Source organism: Hemicordylus capensis, chromosome 10 (genome assembly GCF_027244095.1).
Source record: "Hemicordylus capensis ecotype Gifberg chromosome 10, rHemCap1.1.pri, whole genome shotgun sequence".
NCBI lineage: Eukaryota > Metazoa > Chordata > Lepidosauria > Squamata > Cordylidae > Hemicordylus > Hemicordylus capensis.
Genome location: NC_069666.1, coordinates 29,559,077 through 29,585,569, shown reverse-complemented (window position 1 = coordinate 29,585,569; position 26,493 = coordinate 29,559,077). Strand labels below are relative to the sequence as shown.

The 26,493-nt window shown below is 48.8% G+C and overlaps 1 protein-coding gene across 6 annotated transcripts in view; it reads right to left on the bottom strand.

Moving 5' to 3' along the window:
• ZNF280D (zinc finger protein 280D) overlaps positions 1-25,698 on the bottom strand; it is a 37,029-nt gene extending 11,331 nt beyond the window's left edge. For 2 of the 6 annotated variants that reach the window (XM_053273006.1, XM_053273007.1), the window contains exons 1-10: positions 22,673-25,310; positions 20,803-20,954; positions 19,661-19,726; positions 19,245-19,564; positions 17,883-17,976; positions 8,173-8,313; positions 6,640-6,743; positions 4,976-5,202; positions 2,760-2,917; positions 570-670 (exon numbers count right to left, since the gene is read on the bottom strand). In XM_053273006.1, coding sequence (XP_053128981.1) covers positions 570-670; positions 2,760-2,917; positions 4,976-5,202; positions 6,640-6,743; positions 8,173-8,313; positions 17,883-17,976; positions 19,245-19,564; positions 19,661-19,726; positions 20,803-20,947 — 1,356 coding nt within the window. In that variant the 5' untranslated portion in view covers positions 20,948-20,954; positions 22,673-25,310. Of the gene's footprint in view, positions 1-325; positions 473-569; positions 671-2,759; positions 2,918-4,975; positions 5,203-6,639; positions 6,744-8,172; positions 8,314-17,882; positions 17,977-19,244; positions 19,565-19,660; positions 19,727-20,802; positions 20,955-22,672; positions 25,311-25,560 lie in introns of those variants that run through there. The other 4 variants (XM_053273004.1, XM_053273002.1, XM_053273005.1 and 1 more) reach the window with 4 other exon arrangements.
• Between the last annotated feature and the right edge of the window lie 795 nt (positions 25,699-26,493).

Sequence of the window (26,493 nt, the reverse complement as noted above, 5' to 3'; positions counted from 1 at the left end):
AGATTTAAGTTGAAGCTGGCCAATTTTTTAAAAATCCAATTTACATTTAACTATATATAATGGTTTAATTATCTACACTTGGTACAGGCAACTTTAAATGGTTATCTGGTGCTCTAGGAACACAACTGGATGTTCCTCTTGTATTTTAATGGTCAGAGCAGATGTCAGGAGTTGAAATAGTACATTGCTGAGTAGCAGCTGACTGTGGTTCCGGTTCAGGTGCTATTATTGCAACTCTAATTCAGATCAGCAATACCTTCGGGGGGCTGAACTAGTGTCCACTGCCGCCCTGAAGTTTTTTCCCCCAAGGAAAAAGAACTGTTACCTGATGTCTCATGTAGTGATGCATATATGGTGCCCCAATTTTAATAACTTTAAGGCAAAATGGGCAAAGCAGGTTTTTTGTATTTTCATGAACCGCTCTAAAGTGTTTTTCCACATCTGAAAATGACGATGATCTGTAACTGCACACCTAGGCATGAAAGAGAAACAGGCCGACTTCTAAAAACGTCTAGAAAACAAGCACCCCTGCTCCCACCTGCCACACACACACACACACTCAGAGGTACCTGGCAAACATATGGCATTTCCCCAGGCTTGTGATTGTCCTTCATATGCTGCAAAAGAACTTGCTCGGTTTCAAAGGATAGTTCACATATTTTACATATTGCTAGAAGAGAAAAGAAACAATGGCTAAGCTACATTTTTAAATACCTAGCCACAATACGACAGAACTACCTATGCCTTCAATCTATGAAGGCCTCCAAAGCAAGCTTATCTGGCCCTCCAGCAGACCTACATGTTCCCTGCATGAGAAAAAGTGACATGGTTTTGAAGCCGAAAGAGGCAGGTATTCCTCACAGTCATGCCCCCTGCCGTGGGGGTGGGGGCTTAGAGGGAAATAGCCACCCCAGCCTGTTCACCTGCTCAGCATGCCTGCTCCAGGCCACTGGATTGCTCTCGTGGGAACTAGCCGTTCATGTCAGGAAGAGCACCTTGGGAGGTGCCCATTGGAGCTGGCCCTCTCCCCCTCCGTGCTGGAGCACTCCTGCCACTTCAGCCCCCTTTCAGAGAGGAGTCCTCCAGCAGCTGCCAGAGGATGACCACCCCCAGGGGGAGGTGAGCTGGCTTGCAGTCAGCCCTCCGGCTGCTGCCCCCGCACAAGACCTCAGCCTGGGCGGATGCAGCAGGGTGGGCCAGGCTGCTGCTCTCCTCTGCACTTGCCTCTTTTCCTCCCAGAAGGCTCCCCCCCACCCCACTGCTTGGACTGCCACCCGCTTGGTCCAGTCATAGGCACCTCCAAGTGGAAATGGACCGATGTACCATACATTGTAAAAGGATCTATGGAAAGTGCACAGTCCTCTGGGAGAGGACGCCTTATCCAATGGAGGCTTGGTGGAGATTTGGGACCATCAGGCCAATGCAGGGTAGACCCCGGGGCACCATCACTCGGAACAGTTTTTGGGTAGCTACTCAGCAGAGAACTCCTTTCTTCACCCTCCACTGACTGAGGCCCAAGGTACAGGCTGGCCTTCTTACGGCAGCCCACAACCTGGAGGATGAGGCAACACTGAGGTACAAAACTCACCCCTGTTCCCTCCTTGCAGCCATCCAAAGCAAGCACGCCTGAGGGGCTGGCCCTGAAAGCGTGCTGTGCCTCGGTTTCCCATTCACCTGCTGCTTGAAGCAGCCATGGCAGCAGGCTACCTGAAGAAGGCGTTCAGCGAGGCGCCCCTAGAAGCAGCTGAATGGTGGCCATGGGCCCTTCAAGTTATAGCCAAACGGCTGCTGAAGGAAGCCCCTCCCTCTAGCCTTTCTGAGCTGCACACAAGTGGCGGAGCTGCCGTGAGGGGCTGTCAATCTTCCCTCTGGGGGCTACTGTGCAGGTGCAAACCCAGTGGTTTGAATACATGGAGGATCACAACAAGGACCCAGAACTTTGTAGACCAGCAAGAACTCCGCAACTTTGGCAAGTGGCTGCGGTAGGCAGGGCGAGGATTGACAAACACAGTAGAACCTTGTTACCCGCGGATTCATTACCCGCAAATTCACATATCTGCAGTCAGGAAAAAGACACCTGGTCTCAGCCTACGCGGAGGGGGGGGGGGGGGACACACACCGACCTTGTGTATCCGCGGGTTGGAGATGGCCGGAAATAACCACAGAGGTCATTTCCAGCCGCCATTTTGTTCATTGGAGCCACAATATGGCTCCTGTCTCAAAACGAAAACTGGCGATTTGGGGGCATTCCAGGGGCACTGCGCAACTTGGGGGGGCAGCAAAGTGCGGTAAGGAGCTCCCTCCATGTCACCCCCGCCAAATCGGCCAATTTTAGGTAATTTTGAAGCATTTTCGCCTGACAGGAACCTAACCCCCATGAATACATTCGACTTTAATGCCTTAATATTCGTGGTTTCCCTATCCATGGTACAACTGCAGAATGGAACCACCACAAATATTGTGGTCCTCCTGTACACAGGAGCTTCTGGAAATCTTGCCTCCTGAAGTTGAAAAGTGCCACCATCCACTAGCAATGTTCTCCTCCTACAAGCGAGGAATGGATCACGCTTGCTTTAACCAGCAGGAAAACAGTCTGCATATTCCCCATTCACATCAGACATAAGATGCTGCTACGGTAACCCATTTTATTTTAAGATAACCCATTAAGAATCTAGACTTCAAAGAAAGATAGGGGGAGTCAGAGATGTGGCTGTTATCTAGACCAATTACCTGACCAGTGAAATGATCCTTCAACTTACTCGATGATTCATGGGGTGTGTGGGTGCTTTCAATGTGGCATTGCAGCTGGAAAGGTGTTGGGAACTGACGGTAACAGTGCTGGCAGGTGGTGTGGCTTTCCCAGCTTTCGCTGTTCTGCTTTTCAAGCTCCAAGTGATGCTTCATATGGTTCATAAACCTGGAAGTGACAGGACACAATTCAACACACTACATTTAAAACTTGAAAATATCACTCAGAGCAAAATGGATGGAAGCTGAAGACACTGTCATAAACACATTAATCCATTCAGCACATTATCTGCCTTCTTAACATCTGTTGATAGGTGCAATTCAGTGTTCCGCATTGTGTATTTGGCTATCAAACCCACAACACACATGGATGGAAACAGAAGATACAAATACTTATGTTTAAATCAACATATTCTGTTTCTACCTGAATCCAAGACTAGGTTCTTTCCAAGCTTTTTGATATTAGAAATCAGGAGGCTGTCTTAAATTCAGAGGAGTCCTGTTCATAAGAACATCCCTGCTGGATCAGGCCCAAGAAGCCCATCTAGTCCAGCATCCTGTTTCACACAGTGGCCCACCAGATGCCACTGGAAGCCTACAGGAGGAGTTGAGGGCATACCCTCTCACCTGCTGTTACTCCCCTGCAACCTGTACTCAGAGGCATCCTGCCTTTGAGGCTGGTGGCCTATAGCCCTCTGACTAGTAGCCGTTGATAGACCTCTTCTCCATGAAGTTATCCAAACCCCTCTTCAAGCCAGCCAGGTTGTTGACTGTCACCACATCTTGTGGCAGAGAATTCCACAAGTGGATTATGCATTGTGTGAAAAAGTACCTCCGTTTGCTAGTCCTAAATTTCCCAGCAATCAATTTCATGGGATGACCTCTGGTTCTAGTGTTATGTGAGAAGGAGAAGAATTTCTCTCTATCCACTTTCTCCACACCATGCATGATTTTACAGACCTCTATCATGTCTCCCTGCAGTCGTCTTTTTTTCTAAATTAAAAAGCCCCAGGTGTTGTAGTCTTGCCTCATAAGAAAGGTGCTCTAGGCCCTTGATAATTGCCCTCCTCTGCACCTTCTCCAGTTCAACAATGTCCTTTTTTAGATGTGGTGACTAGAACTGTACACAGTACTCCAAGTGTGGTCGCACCATCGTTTTGTATAAGGGCATTATAATATTAGCAGTTTTATTTTCAATCCTCTTCCTAATGATCCCTAGCACGGAATTGGCCTTTTTCACAGCTGCCGCACATTGAGTCGACACTTTCAACGAGCTGTCCACCACGACCCCAAGATCCCTCTCCTGGACAGTCACCGACAGCTCAGATCCCATCAGCGTATACTTGAAGTTGGGGTTTTTCGTCCCAAAGTGCATCACTTTACACTTGCCAACATTGAACCACATTTGTCATTTTGTCGCTTTTTCCTTTTAGGGATCCCTTCCTTTCTCTTTTAGGAAAAGGTGTTTCCTTTAGGGATGTGCAGAACGTTTTGCAGTCAGAATGTTCCAACTCAAAACATGCCATTCTGAGCTCGGAATAAAACACCCTTCAAATGAAGGGCCTGAACAGAATGGCCCATATGGAGTCAGAACCTTCCAAGTGCCAGTTTAAAATCCAAGATGGTGCTCTTCTGGCTCTGTCCATGCATGGTGGCCCTTTGCATGGTCATCACCACCACACAAATACCCGCTGAGTGTGCGCAGAGGCCAGAAGAGCACGATTTTTAGATTCCAACATGGCACTCAGAACACAAAGCAAAATCCGTTTCATGCACATCCTTAGTTCCTTCTGAATAAATGCTAGTATAACCTGTATTTGACCCTTTAAGGAGGTCGTCTTACATTCAGATTCATCTTTGATTCGGGTAAATATGGTAATGAAGATGATGCAGATGAATAGGATTTTAAAGATCTTAAATGCAAATAGGGCTGCTTCCTTAGAGCAAGAGTGATTCCTAACTCATTGTTGTTAATTATTGGAGACTATACATATACTGTAGTTCTCCTTATGAAACAGCTTTCAGAACATCACAGAGTAAGACTCCAGATCAGCTCTCCACCTCTAGCATCTTTAGACTGCTTTAAGTGTAATGCTAGCAAATATCCCAGTTCATGGAAAGGTAGATCAACTTCACAGAAAAAACAAAATTCAGAGAATGCAGCTCAGGCCATCTCTGAGCCCAAAGTTAGGGTTTCATCACAGATAGATCTGGAATACGTATGTACCTTATGTTATTTTTCAGAAGCTTCATGCAGCTGGCACACTTAAAGGTTGTATGTGTCTTCTGCTCCTGACGCACCTGCTGGACGTTACCCTCATATTTGCCATAATAGAAGTCATTAACTAACATAATCAATTTTCCTTTTTCTGTTTCAGCAATCTTAGTTGATGTACCTGAACAGTCTGTTGGGTTAATTCCCAAAAATGTATGTACCATATCTGGACAGCAATACTGAAAGAGAAGCAAATTTAAATTAAACAACCACCAACTGCAATATTGTATACTCTTTTGATAAAGTAAAATAAGCCATCTTCAAACTAAATTAACTGAGAATCTAACAGACATGTTTTTTTTTTAATTTTATCTGGCATTTGAGCTCAGTAACAGATATGTACATAGCAGCACAGGGCAGACAACTGAACACACTGATACCACAGCCGGTGTCATAAGTTTCAGATAACTTAACTTCCAGGCAAAAACACCTAAAACTGTGGCTATTTATTATTATCAGTGTGGTGTAGTGGTTAGAGTGCTGAACTAGAACCGGGGAGACCCGAATTCAAATCCCCATTCAGCCATGAAACTAGCTGGGTGACTCTGGGCCAGTCACTTCTCTCTCAGCCTAACCTACTTCACAGGGTTGTTGTGAGGAGAAACTCAAGTATGTAGTACACCGCTCTGGGCTCCTTGGAGGAAGAGCAGGATATAAATGTAAATAAATAAATAAAAATAAAAATAAATGCAATTAGTTCACCACATCCCAAATTTTCCAGTCAATTAATTATAAAAATGCATATTTGAGATAATCATTGAGATCAGGAGGAGAGGTTTGTCTGTAGTTGTCAGCGGCTCATCTGGCGGCTACTCGGGGATGGGCCTTCTCCACTGCTACCCCAAGGTTTTGGAATGCGCTCCCTGCTGAAATAAGAGCCTCCCCATCTCTTGCAACTTTCAAAAAGGCAGTCAAGACACATTTGTTCACCCAGGCTTTTAATAAGATACTGTTTGCGTAGTTTGATGGGTTTTAATAGTTTTAACATTGTTTTAAATTTTAAATTCTTGTAATGCTTTAACCTTTTTACTTGTTGTTTTTATTATTTTGTTGTAAACTGCCCAGAGACTTATGTTTTGGGCGGTATACAAATACGTTAAATAAATAAAAATAAAATAAATATTTGACTATGCATTATATAGCAGAGGCAGAAGCACCAGCATTGATTTCAGTGGGATCCCTATTTCTGAAGAAAAACACGCAAGAACAAATTGCTCTAGCAGCTCACTTTCAAGGTTCCTTCGACAATGACGACACCGGAATGCTTTCAAGAAAGCAATGGCAGGTCTAGGCTGTACATAGTTCTGAATGTTCTGCACTATCCCAGGCTGCTTTTCAACAGAGTCATATTGAATTCAACCAACTAAAATGCATTTTTATAAGAAAACCAGGATATTCAATAGTATTATCTTGCCAAAAAAGAACACTACACATCAAATAAAAATGCTGTTGCTGAAAGTTCCATCACCCAAAAGGTTATTTATACTAGGCCTTATGCAAATACAGAAAATACATTTAAACACAACAGAAAAGCCAGTTATCTTCACTCTGCATTGTTTTTTCTCTTTAAATAAAGTCACATTTAGAATATTTTGTTACCCTAAAGTGATCTTTACCTTCATGTGATGTTTTAATGGGTCCAGAAGATTGAAATGAATATTACACTTTGGACATGCTTGAGGGAAAGGGGCTCCATTTTTAACATTGCTTGGTGTAATGCCTGGAAAAAGCAATGCACACGTTAGCTGAATATAGTTTCACTCCGCTGGAAGCTCTCTTCAGTCAGCTTAGCAAACAAGAGTTACTATTCGATAGAACTTGTGAGACAAAGTTCAACAATAAAAACAAGAGGTACCGAGGGATTACCACCAGTTACACATTTTTAAAAAATCATCTTCATACAGGAAATGTGTGTATATCCTATCTTAAATGTCACCACTTGAAGAACAAACATCATGGGCAGAACCCGAGTTGTGGGACCCTGCCAGATATCTTAACTCGATTATAGTGCCAAAATACTGCAGATATTTGACGCTGGCACATTGGAATGTTTTACAAACCGCAGTTCTGGAAGGGAGATATTTTAAAATCCCCTAAATAGACTGTTTTTGTCACTGTAATTCAAGAGATATAGAAACTATGGTTAGCAAGTTAAACCTCAAAACAGAACAGCTAAATTACATTCATAATGAGCTCCTGGTGGATCTTGCTGGCTACCAAACAAAACTTAGCCACATTATGAGATATTAAATCATTCTGGTCAGCTAGAAGATAATCAAGATAAGAAGAGTCTGTTCAACCTGGATGACAACTTATAAAAGCACTTATATATTTGTGCTGTAGATCTTGGTAAAAATGATAATAAAGGAGCACATGAATATTATGTTATAACTTTTATTATTTACTCTTTTGGGCTTCTATGTGTATGTATTATTATTGTAATGGTCTGTGACTATAAAAGTATTTGATTTGAGTTGTGGGCGTATCCTCCATTTCAACGAAGTGTATGCAGAAGCACAATGGACATTACAGTGAAGAGAATGCAACAAATGTGCCTAGGGAACTGTGGCTTGAAACCTACCTCCACCAAGGACTCAAGCATTTTCTCAGCCTCAATTAGCCATCTGTAAAATGTAGAACGATGGGCCGATCTCAGGATTGTTATGGGGGCAAACACAAAGACTCTATTGCACTATGCAAATTTAAGAAAAGTGTTCTCTAAAGGGCAGAGTACACAAAGTCACCACTTCAACCTCAAAAAGCTTGAGATAATAATTTCCTTAAATTGGATACTCATCAGCAGTTTGATGTAAAAGCAGCATTACCTCCCACTCTCACTAGCACAAATCATTACGGCTGAGATGAGGAAAACTACTCTAAGTAGTCCCATTCATGTAAGTCTCAGGGCTTGGTGTTCTGAACAAAGGAGGTTAGGATAAGCCAAGATTGGTGGGTTCAGACATACAGGCCCATCCAAACCTAGAAAGGAAGCAGTCCTCCATGCAGGGATGGGAAGAGAAATGCCTGCTCCAGGGCCAAGGGAGGCCCTACAGAATCTGTCTGCAGCCAACCTGCGGTATGGTGGTCAAATGTGTCAATGTTGATACCATGGAGAATTGCAAGAAGCAAGACAGTAAGATCCACCCTACCTTTCTGAAGTGATGATGTGTCACTTGGAGATTTAACAGAAGGCAAAACGAGTGAATCACCTCCAGATCCCGTTTCATTGGCCTTGGCCTTTTTTGGAGTAATACTGTTGGCTTCAGAAGTAGATGGACGCTTGGACAAACCTACACATGATTTAGAATTGGATACCCTCAGTGTTTCGTAGCATGTTATTGTCACACATCTCTCTGGCACCTCAGGGCCAAGCAAGTCCCCTTAATCCCTAAACTGAGCACAAGCCAGACTTCTCACTTGCTCTTTTCAAATTCCAGCTGCTCCAAGCTGCAAAAAGCACTCCTCTGAAGTTTCTCAGCCTTCCCATTACCTTAGCATTCAAAGCAGCACCTGCCCTGAAAGAACGAACTGGTGGAGTTCTTCTCATGAATTCCAAGAAGAGGTTAAATCGCCCCTTTGGGGCTGGAAGGCAGAGCTGAAAAGCCACTTCCAGGGAGGCAGGGATTACACACTGATCTCCAGGATGGCTACACAATGAGTCTGAAAAGAAACTGTAAGAAGCACAGGAACTCCAACAGAGATGTGGCAAAGACCACAACTTCCAAAGGGAAAACACAGAGGCCAATTAACAAGCAGAAGCAGTGAGTGGGATTGGGTTTGCCCCAAGGGATAGAAATTAGATGAGAAGATGACTGTGGCGTGATAGTGCACAAGTAAAATCTGGAATGGGCAGAATGTCCAATCCATGAGAAGAACAGTTATTCACCAGATGAGAACTTTGTCTCCCCTCCCTCCACACTCATGGGCAGGAGGACATTCTTAGATGGGATGTAAGAAGCAGTGCCTACCAGAGAAGGAAATCTTGCCTCTTTTAAGGAGTATGGCTGTGCTTTGTAAGTATCAATCCAAGTTGGACATGTCACACATCAAATTACAGGGAATGAGTTTCCTAACAAATATGCAATCACTATTTCAACCCTATGTGTAATTTTGAGAAACCTAGGTTAACATCTTTGCCAAAAAAACCCTAAGAAATTTAATTGGTCTATAGAGGGTCATTGGATTGAACAGGTTAACAGTTTTAAATACTTGGGTGTGGTCTTTCATACCACAGGGTCATGGAAGGCCCATGTAGACTATGCTGTCCAACAGGCTCAAAGGAGGACATCAGAAATTCTAAGATTTTTCTGCTCCAAAGGAGGAAAGGTGATCCCTGCAGCACTAAAGCTGTTCATTGCCAAACCACTAGCCCAACTTCTGTACGGTACACAACTAGGATCCCATTCCAACTACAGATCACTGGAGATTGTCCAGTCTAAGTTTATAAGAGCTGTACTCAGGGCCCCCCCAGATGTATTCCTAATGCTGCACTAAGGTTAGAAAGGGGCTTTCAGAGGGTGGGGATCCAAAGCATGGATTTCAATGTTCAACTACTGGCTTAAGATCATTTTTTCCCGTCTGGGACTGATTCGCCTTGTACTGGCTGACAGATTTCAATCTTCCTGGACACAAGCATTGTTGGCAAAACTCTCATTACTTGGCTTCTCTTTAGAATATTTGTCACTATGGTGCTAGCATGGTGTAGTGGTTAGAGTGCTGGACTAGTGGTTAGAGTGCTGGGAGACCTGAGTTCAAATCCCCATTCAGCCATGATACTAGCTAGGTAACTCTGGGCCAGTCACTTCTCTCTCAGCCTAACCTACTTCACAGGGTTGTTGTGAGGAGAAACTCAAGTATGTAGTATACCACTCTGGGCTGCTTGGAGGAAGAGCAGGATATAAATGTAAAAATAAATAAATAAATAAATAAATAAATAAATATTGTTATATAATCAACCAAGAAGTTCCTCAAATAGAGGATCTTGGGATATTGAGCATCAAAATGACCTAGGTGTCATCCCGCAGACCATAAGAGGGTGCCTTGGCAATCACAGCTGGAAACCAGCCAGTTATTTATTGTCACTCTCTTTACCCAACCATATTCCTTAGAGCAAGATATGGTGCCTTACCATCGGCAGTTTTTAAATGTGAAATTTCTGAAAATCCTCCTGGCCGGTTGGATCTGCCCTTGTTCAGGTGAGGTTGAATCTGTCCACCACATGTTGCTATATTGTTCCTTTTATAATGACAATCAGCATAGTCTTATTACTCCCTTGCCATTACATTACCCTGGCCAAAGTGATGAACGGAGCATTGGTTACTCATCGTGAAGGCTTCTTCTGGTTGCTGCTGTCAAGGCATCTCATTGGGTTATCCTCATCACGTGCTCCTGGGCAGGACTATGTAAATTTCTAGAACAGAACAGTCCTATATAGCTGGACGGGGATAACCCCGCCCCAGTTCTTATAGGCCGAGAGATGACAGAGAAGACTCATAACACAGATTAAACTGCACAACACCAGAGAATTTAGATAACCCACAGTAGAAAACTGTAGTGGCATAATCCCTGACGGTACTGATTATTTCCTAATTACCCAGTGAAAAATATAGTTGTTCCCATGGAGAAGAGCAGCGGAACTAAGGAAGGTAAAAAAGGAAGACCAATGGGTGGGCTGAGATGCCTTGACAGCAGCAACCAGAAGAAGCCTTCACGGTGAGTAACCAATGCTCCGTTCTCGGTTGCTGCTATCAAGGCATCTCATTGGGACATACCAAAGCAGTACGTCTCCGGGAAGGAACCCGCCGGCTGCTCTACTCCTGGGGAAGCACCCTCTGCAGGACCCATCTCCCAAACGCTGCTTGGGCGGAGGCATACAGGTCAAGTTTATAATGTTTAACAAAAGTGGAAGGATTCTTCCACACTGCTGCCTTACAGATTTCATGAATGGGAGCGTTAGTGGCAAATGCCGCTGAAGTTGCTGCAGATCTGGTAGAGTGGGCCCAGATGTTTTCTGGCGGACGTGCTTTTTGCGCCTCGTAAGCCAGTGATATACACGCCCTGATCCACCTGGCTATAGTCCTGGGAGACACCGCCTCTCCCATAGAGGTTGGCAGGTAGGTTATGAACAGTGAGTCAGTTTTATGAAACCCGGCAGTCCGTTTGATGTATTGCTTTAAGCATCGTCTCACATCCAGCTTATGCCATAGCTTCTCACGAGGGTGTACCGGATGGGGACAGAATGATGGAAGAAAAACATCTTGTGCTACATGAAAATTAGAGAGCACTTTCGGGAGGCTGAACGGGTCCGGGATGAGGTGTACTGAGTCCTGTGTAAAGATGCAGTATGACTTATGCACCGATAAGGCCCTTAATTCAGACACGCATCTGGCTGAAGTGATCGCCACCAGGAAGGCGATCTTCATGGAGAGAAGCCAGAGTGCAATTGACTTGACAGGTTCGAAAGGTGCCTGTTGCAATGCCCTCAGGACAAGGTGCAGGTCCCATGAAGGAAATCGGTGGGCTACTGGAGGTGATAGTAATGTTGCTCCTCTCAGAAACCTCTTTAGTAAGGGTTGGAATGAAGAGACCGCCGTCTCTACCTTTGAGATCATAGGAAGTAAGGACGCCGCCTGCCTCCTCAGAGTATTCGGTTTTAAACCCTTATCCAGCCCGTCCTGCAAAAATTGGAGGAGGTGGGACAATGTTGCCTGACCTCTGGAAATTCCGTGTCTGCGGGACCATCTCAGAAACATCCTCCAGGTGTACTGGTAGATCCTATTAGTAGAAGGGCGCCGGGAGGCCAGGATGGTGCCAGCAACCTTCTGAGAAATTCCTTGTGTGGTTAGCAGTTGCCGCTCAGCCTCCAGGCGGCTAGCTGGAACCAAGCTGGGTTGGGGTGCTGGACCGGGCCCTGCAGGAGGAGGTCTGGTGTCACTGGAAGATGCCATGGCCTGTCGGTTGCTAGAGATACCAGATCCGCGAACCACCGTCTTCTTGGCCAAAAGGGAGCCACCAATATGACCTCTGCTTTTTGAGTCTTGTTGCGTCTTAGCACCCTTGTTATGAGTGGAATTGGAGGGAACGCATATAGCACGCCCCTGGGCCACTGGCAGGATAGGGCATCTGTTCCCGCTGCTGTTGGGCAATAAAATCTGGTGAAGAATTTTTCTCTTTTTGCGTTGAGGGGGGTCGCGAAGAGGTCCACCTCCGGGGGGCCCCACCTGAGTACCAACTGACTGAAAGTTTTGTGGTTCAGTGACCATTCTCCCGGTAGGAGGTCCTCCCTGCTGAGCCAGTTTGCAATGGAATTCAGATCTCCTTTCACGTGATGTGCCGATATCAAATTCAGGTGACGCTCTGCCCACGATAGTAGGATGACCGACGCTTGGTACAGGGATCTGGATCGGGTTCCTCCTTCCCGGTTGATGTGTGCTTTCACAGTGGTGTTGTCCGTCTTGATCAGAATGTCCTTCCCTTTGACCAGGAAAGACATCTGAAGCAAGGCAAGCCTTATGGCTCTGAGTTCCAGCCAATTTATGGAATGCAGTTTTTCCTCCTTGTTCCCCTTCCCCTGGACAGAATACTGGAGACAGTGCCCCCCCCAGCCCCTGTTGCTGGCATCTGTCATTACTATCAGTTTCGGAAACTCTGTGAAGCGCTTCCCGTGGGCTAAGTTCTGGGTGCAGCACCACCACTGCAGAGACATCCTGACCTTGGAGGGGAGATGCACCATGATGTTTCGCTTCCTGGAGATGTAACTCTGGAAGGAGAGGAGGAACCACTGCAGGCCTCTGAGGTGGAACCTCGCCCACTGGACCGCCTCCAGGGTCGAGACCATCAGGCCTAACAGTCGAGCTAGTGACAGCAGAGGAGACTTCCATGACAGGAAGGCCAGACGAGATTCTGCCATTAGGGTGTGAATCCTGTCCTCTGGAAGGTAGATTCGACCCTTTATGGTGTCTATGACGACCCCCAGGTGTTGAATCCTGCGGGCTGGTATCAGCTGACTCTTGGGTCTATTGATCATGAACCCGTGATGTTCCAGGGTGTAAAGTGTCGTCTCCAGGTCGGTCTTTGCGGATACTGTGGAGCTGGACTTTAAAAGAAGATCGTCCAGGTACCAGAAAACATGCACCCCCCGAAGACGTAGATGGGCTAGGATGGGTGCTAGGACCTTGGTAAAGACTCTTGGGGCTGATGACAGTCCGAATGGAAGAGCCTTGTATTGAAATTTGTTTCCCCCGTATTTGAAGCGGAGGAAGCGCCTGCTCTCTGGGTGAATGGGTATGTGTAAGTATGCTTCTTTCAAGTCTATAGAAGAGAGCAGGTCGTTTAGTTGTAGAGACTCCAGAATTGAGCGGAGGGACTCCATTCGGAATCTTCTTGCTCTCACGTACCTGTTGAGATGTTTCAGGTCGAGGATCGCTCTTCGGGAGCCGTCCTTTTTGGGGACGGTGAACAGAATGGAGTAGACTCCCTTCCCTTCCTGGCCGTTTGGAACTCTCTCTATGGCTCCTATATCCAGAAGATGCTTGATGGCGGCTATAACTTCTGCATCTTTGACAGAACAACGAGAGCGGGGTGTGGGGAGAAAACGTGGTCGAGGAAGGGAGTCCAATTCTATTCTGTACCCGAATTTGATCAGATTTAGGACCCATTTGTCCAATACTGTTTGGGACCACACGGGGAAGAACTTGGATAAGCGGCCCCCCAGGCTGGGACCCTCCAAGTCATAATTGTTGCTTCCCCTGCTGCTTTCCTTGGTTGCTGGTTGCCCTGCTGTTGTAACCCTTGGGGTTAAACCACTGGCGGGACCATGCTCCTCTGGTACTTCAGAAGTCTCTGTCCCGCCCCCTGAAGGAGGGGCGGAAGGCACGAAAGGGCTGGGAGTTTCTCCTAAATGGTGGTCTGTCTGCTTTCTTAGTGGCGGTTGGCATGGATCTCTTTTTGTCTTTTGACTCTACTAACACATCCTTCAGTGCCGAGTCTCCAAACAACTTGGCGCCGTCATATGGCAGTAGGGATAGGTTTGTTTTTGAGGTGTTATCAGCTTGCCAAGCCTTTAACCACAGGTGGTGCCTTCCCACTACAGCAGCGGCTGAGGCCCTAGAGGAATAGCGGATAGAGTCCAGGGTCGTGTCAGCCATGAAAGCTTGTGCTCTTTGCAGCTTCACCAGTTGTTGTTTGAGGCGGGACGGATCGGCTGGCATGTCATCTATAAGATCATTGATCCAGAGCAAGCTAGCCCTCGCCGCCATTGACGCCGCTGCAGAAGAGCGTGTGGCAAGGGAAGAATTATCATGCACCCGCCTGAAAGACAGTTCTGCTTTTTTGTCTGTAATGTCCTTTAGGGACCCTTCACCGTCTCTGAGAATTAAGGAGCCACTGCTCAGTTGTGAAATCGGGGCATCGGTGTTGGGGATTTTAAGCATATCTGCAGGTTCTTGCTGGAAAGAATAGAACCATGTGGCAGATGGCAGGGGTTTCTTAGTAACACCTGGAGTTGCCCACTCTGCCCTGATAACTTCTGTGAAGCAATCTGGCATAGGTAGCAGCAGGTCCCTCGGTTTTGCCTTAGGGAAGATAAGGTCACCTTTGGGTTCTGACTAGGCTCTACTGCAGGTTTTGATTGCAAGCCAATAGTGTTCAGCACCTTGGTCATGAGGGGGTTAAAGTCCTCTGAACAGAATAACCTTTGGGACACTTGGGAATGTTCAAAATCCTCAGTCCCCGACCATTCCCCCTCCTCTCTATCCGGGCAGGGATCCCGTTCCGGGTCCCGTCCGCCCCCTTCCAGACCTGCAGGTGAGTCACCTGTATCCTCCTCCTCTAGGGGCAATTTTATAGGCACTTTTTTTCTGCTTAACAGGTCGCACAGTCTTAGCAGAAGGTTCCCCCGACTCCTCCCCTGAGATTTCAGAGGAATGTATGGAGATGGGTCTTTTGTCAGGCTTTTTGGATTTTTTAGTGTGCTTCCTCTTTGACCTTGCTTTTTTAGGAAGGTGTGGAGAGGAACTAGTGTCAGAGGACTCATCAGAGGAGGAGGAGGAGGAGGAGGGCATTTACGTTTTTTAGACTTTTTTGCTTTTTTAGTGGGTTTAAGTTGAAAAACTGTATCCACTATGGCGTTTTTAAGCCATGCCTGCCATTCCGGGGGAACCTGCCTGGGGACTGACGGGGCATCCCCCTTAGAAGTCCCCTCGCCCCCCGCAGCCTGATCGGGTCTCACCGGCATCTGCAGGGAGTGATCCGACGTTTTGGCGGGCTGGTCTCCCGCTCCTTCCAGGCGGCCGCCCTCTTGGATCGACTGGGTAACTGCAGGGCTAGTCATCATTTTGTGCGGGTCTGTGAGGCGACGAATCTCCGCCTGAGATGGTGGGGGATTCGGAGCTGGACGCAGCGTTGCCGACCTAAGCCTTGAGGTCAGGAGATCAAACGCTGCCTGTTCTTGTGCCGCTTGGAGTTCTCGATCAGCTGTGAGGCGCTCCGCTTCCGAACTGCGCGTTAGGCGCTTCGAGCGGCTCAAATTCTCGCTCCCCTCCGTCTTGCCCTCGTTCTCGACGAACGTAGGGCCTCTCCCACGGCCCGCTCGGATGGAGACCAGTCCGCCGAGACAGAAGCAGGGAGGATCGGGGAGTTCCGAGAGGCGGTCCGGACGACAGCTGGGGGAGGGTTGCCGGGCAGCCTAGAGTGCCTTGGAAAGTCCGCGGAGACGCGGCCAGCTGGCACTAAAATGTTAACCGTTTTTCCCCTAAGTCTACTCGAGAGTAACCTTCCTGCTTGCTCCATACACAGGGGGAGAATACAGGAGTTAGGAGGTGGGAGGGGGAGGGAAGGTCACACGAACACACGATGATCTTTAAAAAAAAAATATATATATATATATATATATATATATATATATATATATATATATATATATATAGGCACAAGAGGAAAAAGCGAGGAAGGCGGGGGAAAACGGGTGAACACCAGAAGAAACAACAACACGATTGAGGACACAAAAGAAATACAGGCCTGAACAACGACAAGGACAGTCTGCCTAGGAGCAACGCAGGACTATAAGAACTGGGGCGGGGTTATCCCTGTCCGGCTATATGACTGTTCTATTCTAGAAATTTACATAGTCCTGCCCAGGAGCACGTGACGAGGATAACCCAATGAGATGCCTTGATAGCAGCAACCAAGAATTTTACATCACACTTCTCCTTGCAGACAAGGAATTGTCTGTTGCACACAAGGTTCCTAAATTTTGTGTGGCCGCTGCTAAGATCCAACTACGATTAAGATCTTACCATAAAATGTTTACTTTGTTGGTGTATTGTATAATAGATTTCTTACCTGAAAGTTCTGTAATTTGTTGTGTTTACGTCTGATCTAGGATTGTAATAAAGCTATCCATCCATCCCACACTATGTGGGAGGATTAAAACGGTAGTGCAGACTGAAGCACTTCCCCTGGCCCCATAATTTCCATTTTTTTGGCTGCTCAAACTTTTAAAAAAGCAGATCACCTGTCAAAGATAGTGCCACTGCTATTTAATGTTTTGTACCATGAGTAGGGATGTGCATGAACCGGTTTGGAGGGCCTTTTATGGGCCTGCAAACCAGTTCGACTGTCTGGCAGTTTAGCCAGTTCCAAGGTGGTGGAGGGGGGGCAGGGTTGTATCTTGAAGGACAGGGGAAGGTGCTCTTACCCCTCCCACTGCATTCCCCCACTGGCGCTGCCTTTTAAAAGAGTCCGGAGGGGTGGCTGCGTACCTTCTTGCTGCCCCAGTGCCTCCTCGGACCAGAAGTGCCCGGTGCACATGTGCACGTTGTGTGTGCAGGCGCACCAGGCACTTCGAGTCTGAGGAAGTACCGGGGCGGCAAGGAGGTACACAGCCAACCCGCCGAACCTCTTAAAAAGCAGCGCCGGCATGGGAAATGCAGCAGGAAGGATAAGAGCACCCTCTCCCGCAAGTCCTTACTGTCATTTTTGTCCAAATCAGTGTAAGACTTTCAGACAATTTTCACAAAATAAACCTAACCCACACCTGAAGAGGGGTTTGTTTTGCTCTTCTTTAGGCACAGGGAGGCTCGAACAACACTCTCTCCCAGCAGATCCTGACAACACTGCCCTATAAAGCATTCTTACCACAATCCTGGGGCAGCACTTTTGTCCGTTGTTAAATGAGTTATGTTTCTAAATCAACAGAGTAACAAACTGCGTTGTCATTTTGGCAATGCTCTCAGCAGTTCCTTCTTGGGTTTATCATCTTTTTAAAGAAAAATATAACCTGCTTTTCTATACAAAATTCAAAGCAATAAACACCCAAAAGATGATCTATATATTTAAATCTCTTAAATTTAATTCTCTTAAGCGTACCCGTTGCTAATCCCATGCGTGGCAACTCTCGCGAGAGAGCTGCGGAATAGCGACGGGGATGGGAGGAGACGGGGATGGGAGGAGAAGCGGCTGCCACCAGGACAGCAGGCAGCTGCGCAGGAGAGGCAGACACCATTAGGCGGCTGTGAAGGAGAAGCGGCTGCTGGCAGATGGCCAGCCGAGGAGAAGCTAAGGAAAAAGCAGCCTGGCTACAGAGGGAGAAGAGGGTGGGGGAGGAGAAAGAAATGAAGATGGGGAAGGAGAGACAGGGAGAACTAGAGGCGCAGATGCTCTGTGCCAGGTCAGCTACTAAGCTATAATGTTGTCGCAACAAATGGATCTTGCACTCCCAAGAAGCAGCAGAAAGACAGACACAGCCCAAGGCAGCTTCCTCCCAAAGATTCCTTGGAAATCAAGTTCTACCTTGACAGAAGATTAAACTTGTCATTCATTCATCCATAAGGCCATTATCACTCTGAATATTTAGGCATACCTGTTGTGTTTCCTGCGGATCCACTCTGGCACTGCGAGACCCCCAAATTCTGCCTTAAGCCAAAGACTAGGCCAGAAGTATTATTTGGTATAACCTGTAAAGAATTTAAGAGCTCAGTTGAAACACTCCAAGTGATAAATGTTAAACTTTAATGTTGGCTTAAAGACTTGCCCATTCTGAAAATACAAATTCAGAATTTCTAATATCTGATGTAACTTTGATAAGCACACATTTGGATATTAGAATACAACCTTCATTTCCCAAAACAATTAGGGGGAAAGATTTACTTGGTTTAAATCAACACAAAGATTGAACCACAAATCCAACAGATCTTCTAACCTTTCTCTACATCTGTTTTTATAAGCGAGCAGTACAAACGCAACCACCCGTCATGCTAACCAAACAGACTCAGTCATGCAAGTTTTCCAGAGCAGACTCTAATATATCTGCCAGGAGCTGGTCTCAGAGGCTCAAGCAGAGTCCTGCCACTTCCAGGGCTTTGCCTCCGTTCCTGTGAAACCCAAAGGTTTTCACAGACTTGCTCTGAACTGGCCCAGGGCAGCTTGTGGCAGACCCAGCACGCTCCAGCCTCTTAAGTCCCAGGTCACAGCTGCATGGCAGCCAAGCCAGCCCAGCGCCAGGCTCAGCAGCACCCTGTGGCAAAACGGAAATCGGCGCACGCACACAGAGGGCTAGCCTTTGGGCATGGATGGCAAGCAGGGCGACTGCCCCAGGCCCCGCTCTCTTAACTGCCATGAGAATTCACTGGAAGGGGGCCCCGCACTGGCTGATTTCCCCCAGGCCCCGCCAGGGCTCTCAAACAACAGCCCTGCACACACACATCATTTTGTTTTCTTGTAGCAGAATGTTCTCACCACTCAACTTCCCAGAAAGCACAACTTTAAAGTACAAAGGCTGAGCAGGAGCAAGAGAGGTGTGCATGGGGCTGGGGTGTGCGCTGTCGGTCCAGCTGCTCCTCCAGGTGCCACAACCAAGCAAGCAGCCCATGAGCAAACTGCAGCCAAGGATGCCCACCCCAGCACCGGCCTCTCACTCCTGAGCAGAACTGGGGGAGGGCTTGCTTGCTGGGTGGCTCCCACCGTGGCTTGGCAGGAAAGGCCAAGCCAAAACTGAACACCCTGCTAACACCAATATGTCTTGATAATTGTAACAGCTGATCAAGTGATTCCCTGCTTGGGAGTGCAAGATCTCAACACTGTGAGAATTTGAAATCCAGTCATATTAAAAACAATTATATAAAACTAACAAGTCCCATATGCTGAAAGCGTTTTTCAAAAGCTGAATTTGCTTTAACTCTCTGGAATAACAAGCTTATACTCAATGTTGAATATCAGGATCTACCCGATTCAGGGAGACAGGCTGCGCAGTTACGGCGGCCACCGGTCTGGATGGAGACTGAGCCAAGACAGGGATGCTGAGGTTCCTCGCTAAGCTTGCGGCGGATCTACTAACAGGCGGAGCGACTCCAGCACTGGACTTGGCTGCCTCTTGTGGCGATGCACATCCAGAAAGAGGTCTTGGCAGCACCTGCGATGTTCCTGAACCACTGTTAGCTCGTGGCTGTGGCTGAACTGCCAGGGTGCTTGCTGCAGGTCTGGCTGGAGACTGGAAGCCTGAAGCAGCAGCAGCCACAGCTCCAGGACTGGGCGGTCTGGCTGCACCTACCACACAAAATCACACAACATGTTGGCATATGCGGCTGCATCCAAAGGTTCAAATGTTGAGTTTTCCAAGCTGCCATGTTGAGAGCCTCCTACCTCTTTTTGGTGCACCATTCTGCATTCCCATGCGTAGTGAGCTGGGGTTCACTCTGTTCAATATATCTGTTAAGAAGGGACAATTGTCTTACGCCCATACACAGTGATTACTACAATTTTCTACTACAATTAGGCCTGCATGCCATATAAAGATAATGCAGTGAAGATTTCCCCACTAGGAAGTGATACTGTTATCAGGATGCATCAAGTGTAAGAAAGTTGTAAGGGAAGAAACGTACACCAAGTAGTTACTACTCCAGTAAACATCTCCAACGGTTACTAAAAACTAAAAAAACAAAAAACAAACACCAAGCAGCTCCTTCACAAACTCAGCACAAGTCAACAAGGAACTGATGATGGAAGGATTGCACTCTTGGTTTATCCTCTAGATGGTAGGAAACATTAAACTTCACTCAACAGAAATGGCCCACAGAGCAACAGGCAGGTATAAGGTTTTCAAGATGGGGGTAGTGGCGTCTGTTTGCTAGGGAACCCCGCCAAAACTATGGCCTGTAATTGGGAACATAGAGCGCTGCCTTATACCAAGTCAGACCATTGGTCCAACTAGCTCAAGACTGTCTACCAAGATGGACAGCATCTCTCCAAGGTTTCAGGCACGAATCTTTCCCAGCCCTACCTGGAGATACCAGAGATTGAACCCAAGATCTTCTGCATGCAAAGCAGGGTCTCTGCCCCACCGCCTAATTGCATCACCCTAACCTCAAGCCCTGAAATTGCGCGATATGCCAAACAAAGGAAGTTATTAGATGCCTAGCCAGTAACCCAGAGGTTCTTCTAACTGTTCCAAATTGATCCAGTTTGACAGTAACATCAAGAGAAGAGCATCTAGGAACCCACATTTGTGCTTCTGCTGGAAGCTGTTAATGCAGGATCTCAGATGTCTTTGCTTTCATTTCCAGACTAAAGTCTGGATGCAGAGGAAAGAAAGAAACATATAGAGGGACATTCCACCACCTCCGCAGAACAAACACAAAAGTAATTGTGCACTCCATTACAGCCTTGACCCAATTAAATGTTCATTTATTTATAGCACACTGACTGAAGGAAAAGTCCAATATTTGAAGCACTACCACTGTTCTAATCCTTCACCAGCTCAAGAACATGACAAGAGGCCCCCTTACATGTACTGGCTGGCTTGGCGCTCAAGATCTCCCCAACAAAGATGGGTTCGTCATCATCGTCATCATCATCCACCACAATGGCTTTCACTTTTTGTTGCCATGGCTCAAGCTCCTCTTCTTCACATTCCATAAAAAGCTCTGCCATGATGGTGCTAGTTAATAAAAACAGCAATGTGTTAATATAACAGAGGGAACCATCGCTCAGTCAGTAAATATTCCAAAGCGGAAAACTGCACAGATAATTGCATCCAAGAAAGAAAGCTGCCAGCCCAGTATCCCAAAAGAAAAACTGCCTAACCCTGTGCTGTTTCCGTGTACATTCACAAAGATGATGGCGGTGTGGGAGGATCCTACAGTTTTCCACACAAATATGTCAATATCTGAAGCTTCCCCATACCAGGCCAGACCATCAATCCGTCTAACTTAGCAGCCTCTTTTCTGACTAGCAGCAGTTCTCCAAGGTCTCAAGGGGAAGCCTTTCCCAGCTCCAGTACTGGCTATCCTTTTAGCTGGAGACAATGAGGGTTGGACCTAGAATTCTCTCTATATACAGGATCCTCTCCTCTCACTTTTTTAAGCCTCAAAGCCACCTTCAGAATCCTGCTGGATCAGGCCCAAGGCCTATCTAGTCCAGCATCCTGTTTCACATAGTGGCTCACCAGATGCATCCAAGAAGACCACAGGCAAGGGGTGAGGGCGTGCCCTCTCTCCTGCTGTTGCTCCCCTGCAACTGGTAGATTGTGAGCCCTTTGGGGACAGGAATCCTACTTATTTATTTATTATTTCTCTGTGTAAACCAGCCTGAGCCATTTTTGGAAGGGCGGTATAGAAATCGAATGAATGAATGAATGGTATTTAGTGGCATCTTGCCTCCAGTAGACCTGTCCTCCATTAATTTGTCTCAGCCCCTTTTAAAGCCATCCAAGCTAGTGGCCATCACCACATCCTGTAGCAGCGAATTCTATGAATTAATTATGCGCTGTGTAAAAAAAAGTACTTATTTATTTATTTATTACATTTCTATACCGCCCCATCCAAAGGCTCTGGGCAGTGCACAACAGGTAAAATACTACAACAGCATTTAAAACAAACAGGTTAAAAAATATAAACACAAATCCAAAGCAGTTCAGAGCCATTTAAAACCAATTACAAATACTTAAACACAATTTAAAAACCTTGGAAGGCCAGGCCAAGCAAGGAAGTCTTTAGGGCTCTCTTGAAGGCCAACAACGAACCCAGACTACGGATATCTGCCGGGAGTGCATTCCACAGCCAAGAAGCAGCTGCAGAGAAGGCCCGGTTCCAAGTCACCACCAGACCACAGTGGTAACTGGCGACGGACCTCTCCACATGACCTCAACGTGCGATGGCGATCATACAGAAGGCGGCGCTCTCTAAGATAACCCAGACCTAAGCTGTTCAGGGCTTTAAAGGTGATAACCAGCACTTTGTATTTTGCCCAGAAACATATTGGCAGCCAATGCAACTGTTTGAGAACAGGCATAATATGATCTCTCTGGGTTACCCCAGAGACCAGTCTGGCTGCTGCATTTTGAACTAAGTGACGTTTGCGAATGACATACAAAGGCAGCCCCACATAAGTACATTGCAATAGTCAAGCCTGGAGGTTACCAGCTGATGCACCACTGTTTTGAGATTGTTCTCTTCAAGGAATGGATGCAGCTCTTGAATCAGACAAAGCTGATGGAAGGAACTCCTGGCCATAGCCTCCACCTGGGATACCAGGGTGAGACCTGGAGCCAAGAGCACTCCCAGGTTGTGTACCTGTTCCTTCTGGGAGAGTGTAACCCCATCCAAGACAGGGAGATCTAACTCAGCCCACAAATTCCAATCCCCCCACAATGAGCACCTCTGTCTTGCTTGGATTCAGCTTCAATTTGTTGTTCCTCATCCAGCCCATTAATGCCCATAGGCAGTAATGTAGTTCCTTTGATCGGTCCTAAGTCTCCTGACCTTCAGTTTCATGGGATGGCCCCTGGTTCTAGAGTTGTGAGAAAGGGGGAAGAATTTCTCTCTGTCCACTCGCTCTACTCCATGCATAATTTTATACACCTTGATCATGTCTCCCCCGTAGTTGCCTCTTCTTCAAGGTAAAGAGCCCCAGATGCTGTAGCCTTGCCTCATAAGGAAGGTGCTCCAGAACCCTGACCATCTTAGTTGCCCTCTTCTGCACCTTTTCCAGTTCTTCAATATCCTTCTTGAGATATGGTAACCATAACTGAACACCTTGTGAGGTACATTAAGCTAAGATTTCGTTATAGCATGGATATACCATCATTTGCCTGCAGACCCCCAAGGTAGTTCACAGCATCAACGAACACCCTGCTAAGTAAGATTATAAAGTGTAAAACATGCCACAGGTGGGCTTTCCCTAAGGTGAAAGGCGCAGGCACCATAACATGGAGGGCCCAAGGTTAGCTAGAAAGCGTCCTTGCCAAGCAGGGATTTCAACCCAGGTTTCCCCGATCCTGTATGGTCACTCTAATCACTAAATCACACTGACACGACTTATGTCTCAAGTAAACTGCTCTTATTTATACATAGCTCAACACACCAGACACTAACACGTGCTTTGTTTTCAGTTTTTCTAGACTGCTCCTTCCCACATCATTTTTCTTCTCAAGAGCCAGTTTGCCCTACTCCTTCAAAAATTTCAACTTCGTCTGAAATTGTGTCATCTGGTTTCCCACATTTTTTAAACCAGCCACTAATTGCTTTTGGTCTGATGGTTTAAGCATGCTCTGACCAGACAGAGAAACGAGGGAAGCCTTCTTCCGCTCGTTAAAGAAGTGCTTAACCCCTGCTAACTGGGCAAAGAGGCACCTTTTTAACGTGGCGATTCTCTTTATTTAATAGGAAGAGAGTAACCGGCCCTATCCACCCCCAGCTCAGTACCTCCAGCACAGTTGCTGGTGTCTATCTTGTTTCTTTTTAGATTGTGAGCCCTTTGGGGACAGGGATCCATCTTATTTATGGATTTGTTATTTCTCTATTCAAACCACTTTGGATACTTTTGTTAAAAAGTGGTATATAAATATTTGTTGTTGTTACACTAGCCCCCTTTTCCTACTATGGATCTATTCAGCCTTCCTGGGATGTGTTGCTTTGCAGTTATTCTTTTTTCTGCACCTCTCTTTTCTTTGTCCTTACAGGTAACTTAAGCCACCAAAACCCAAATATATTGGGTTTTATCTAAGAACTGCTTCATATGTGATCATCTGTTTCTGAAATGAGACCAGAGAAGAAAAACAAACCTCTCAAGGTTTGTTTTTTTCTGAGCCAAGACTAAAAAGGCCCTGCTCCCAGTGGAGACTTAGCAGCTCTCAAGGGGCCATATGGGGCTTTAGGGGTCAGAACTGGCACTTTGAATTGGGCCCCGGAAAAAGCCAACAACCAATGCAGATGCTACAGAATATGCCTAATATATTCTTATTGACCCCAATAGCATATTTACACCAGTCAAATCTCCCAAACCATTTTCAAAGGCAGTCCCACACAGAAAGTGCATTACAGTAATCCAGTCTGAAGGCCACTAAAGCATCACTGACCATGGCCAGGGTTTCAACTTGCCAGCTGTGCCCACAACTGGCAAATCAGCCCAAGGGCCTAAAGTGGTTATTCTGGGCCAGAGAGAATCCCTCCAAATCCAGCAGCAACACGGGGAAAAGGGAATGCGGGCATGCCACTTTATTGCATATCCGCACGAGCTGGGACGAACAAGTCGCCGCCCAGTCAACACTGCAGAGGCAGGGGACACAGCAGGCCACAGGTCGGGGAGGGCCACCCGAATTCCCTACAGAGCGGGAGGCTTTTCCGAGGTCTCCATCCGACAGACACACAATGCCTAGAGCCGAGGAGGAGGAGAGGAAAAGGCGGGTGGTTTTCCCTGCCAGCCGGTAGGCAGAGTCTGGCGAGGGGCGAGAGAGGCAGGAAAGCCCGCCGAGCCCGGGGAGCTCTCCTGGCCCGGGGCCTCTGTGTGTGGGTCGCCCGCCCGCCATCTCCCTGCCTGCCTCTGGCCCTGCCGGCTTCTGCTGCCCGGGGAGGCCAGGCTGCGGCCACTCCGCTCAGGGGCCGCCCCCGCCGCCGCCGCCACCCGGCCGCTCGGCAGGGAGTGTTGGGGCCAAGCGCGCCCCCCTCCCCGGGCGAGCCAGCCACTCCTTCCTTCCCCGGCCGGAGAGGCACAAAGGGCAGCAGGGCGGCGGCGGCGGCCCGCAATCGCCCCGCCGGGCCACCCGTGACCAGACCCGCCTTCCTGGCGCGAGGATCGGGCGCCCGACTCCGCAGCGGCAGCGGCAGCAGCAGGGGCGCCTCTGGAGCAGCCCCGCACCGGCCTCCCTCCGGGGGGACCCCGCCGCTGCTGCCGCTTCGGGGCTCCTGGGGGGGAAGGGGGACCGGCGGCGGCCCTAGGACCTCCCCCGCTCCAAAGGCGGCGGCCTCCCGCGAGAGGCCCAGAGCAGCACCGGGCAGCGGCTGGCCCTGACGAGCGGGCAGCCTGCAGGCCCCTGCCTGGCGGGGGAGAGCGAGGGGCCAAGAAAACAGCCCTTTGTCTGGCGGCGGGCGAGGCGGGGACCCAACCCGGGGCTGCCGCAGCCCCCTCCCAGGGCTCCCCCCGCCTCGCGCGCGGCGCAGGCCGGCCGCCCGCGCACCCCGGCCAAGATGGCGGCGCCCGTCGCGTAGGCAACCGCCCCCCCCCGGCCCGGAGCGCAGAGCAGGCCCTGCCAGGCAGGCCAGGCTTACCGGGCGGCGGCGCTGCGGGGAGCGGGAGCAGGAGCGAGGGCCGGCGGGCGGGGCGGCGGAGCAGGGAGAGGGAGAGAGAGGAGGAGGACGGCCCCGCCGCGGCCGAGGAGCAGCAGCAGGAGGAGGAGCCACGAAGCTGGAGCCCGCGAGCGGGCGGGCGCGCGGAGGATGCCGGGAGAGGGCGGGGAGGAGGGGGGCCGCCGGGGCCAGGCAGGCAGCAGCAGCAGCAGGCCCCGACCAGCCCCCGAGGCGGCAGCAGCGGCACCAAGCAGGCAGCGGTGCCGCCTCCTCCTCTGGGGGCGGGACGGGACTCAGCTCGCTGGCTCTGGCCGCGCTGCGCCTGCTGGACGGAGCAGTCCAGGCCTTGGAGGACCGCCTTCGCCTCCCGCTCCAGAGGGAGCCCCCCCCACGCAGAGGCTCCCACCGAAGGCCAGCCAGCGGGCGCACCTGCCGGGCAGCGGCCTGCTGCTGCTGCTGGGCGCCCCGCAACCCCGGCCAGCCCGCGCCCTGCTTTGCCCAGCCTGCCAGTTGCGGCTGCAGGAGGAGGAGGAGGGCGACCACCCTCACCCCGGAGCCCCGATCGGCCACTGGGCGCCCCGGAGCCGCCGTCAGCAGCGGGCCGGTTCTGCTGAGTGACCCTCAGCACGGGAGGCCCGCCGCGGCTGAGTCGAGGGCCTCGCTGGTGGCGCCCGCCCAGCAGCAGCCTGGCAGTTGCCTGCCGAGGAGCTCGCGGGGCGCAGGGCGACGCCGCCGGCACAAGGAGCGACCCGCCTGCATGCGGCAGGAGGGCGGAAAGCAGCGCCTGCCTGGCCGACCGCGGAGGAGAGGCCTGCAAGGAGGAGGCTGAGGCCGCTGCTGCTGCTGCCGCCTGCAAGAAGACTGCCCCCCCCCCGCCCCGCACACTCAGCGGGCTGCCGCTGCTCCCTCTCTGGG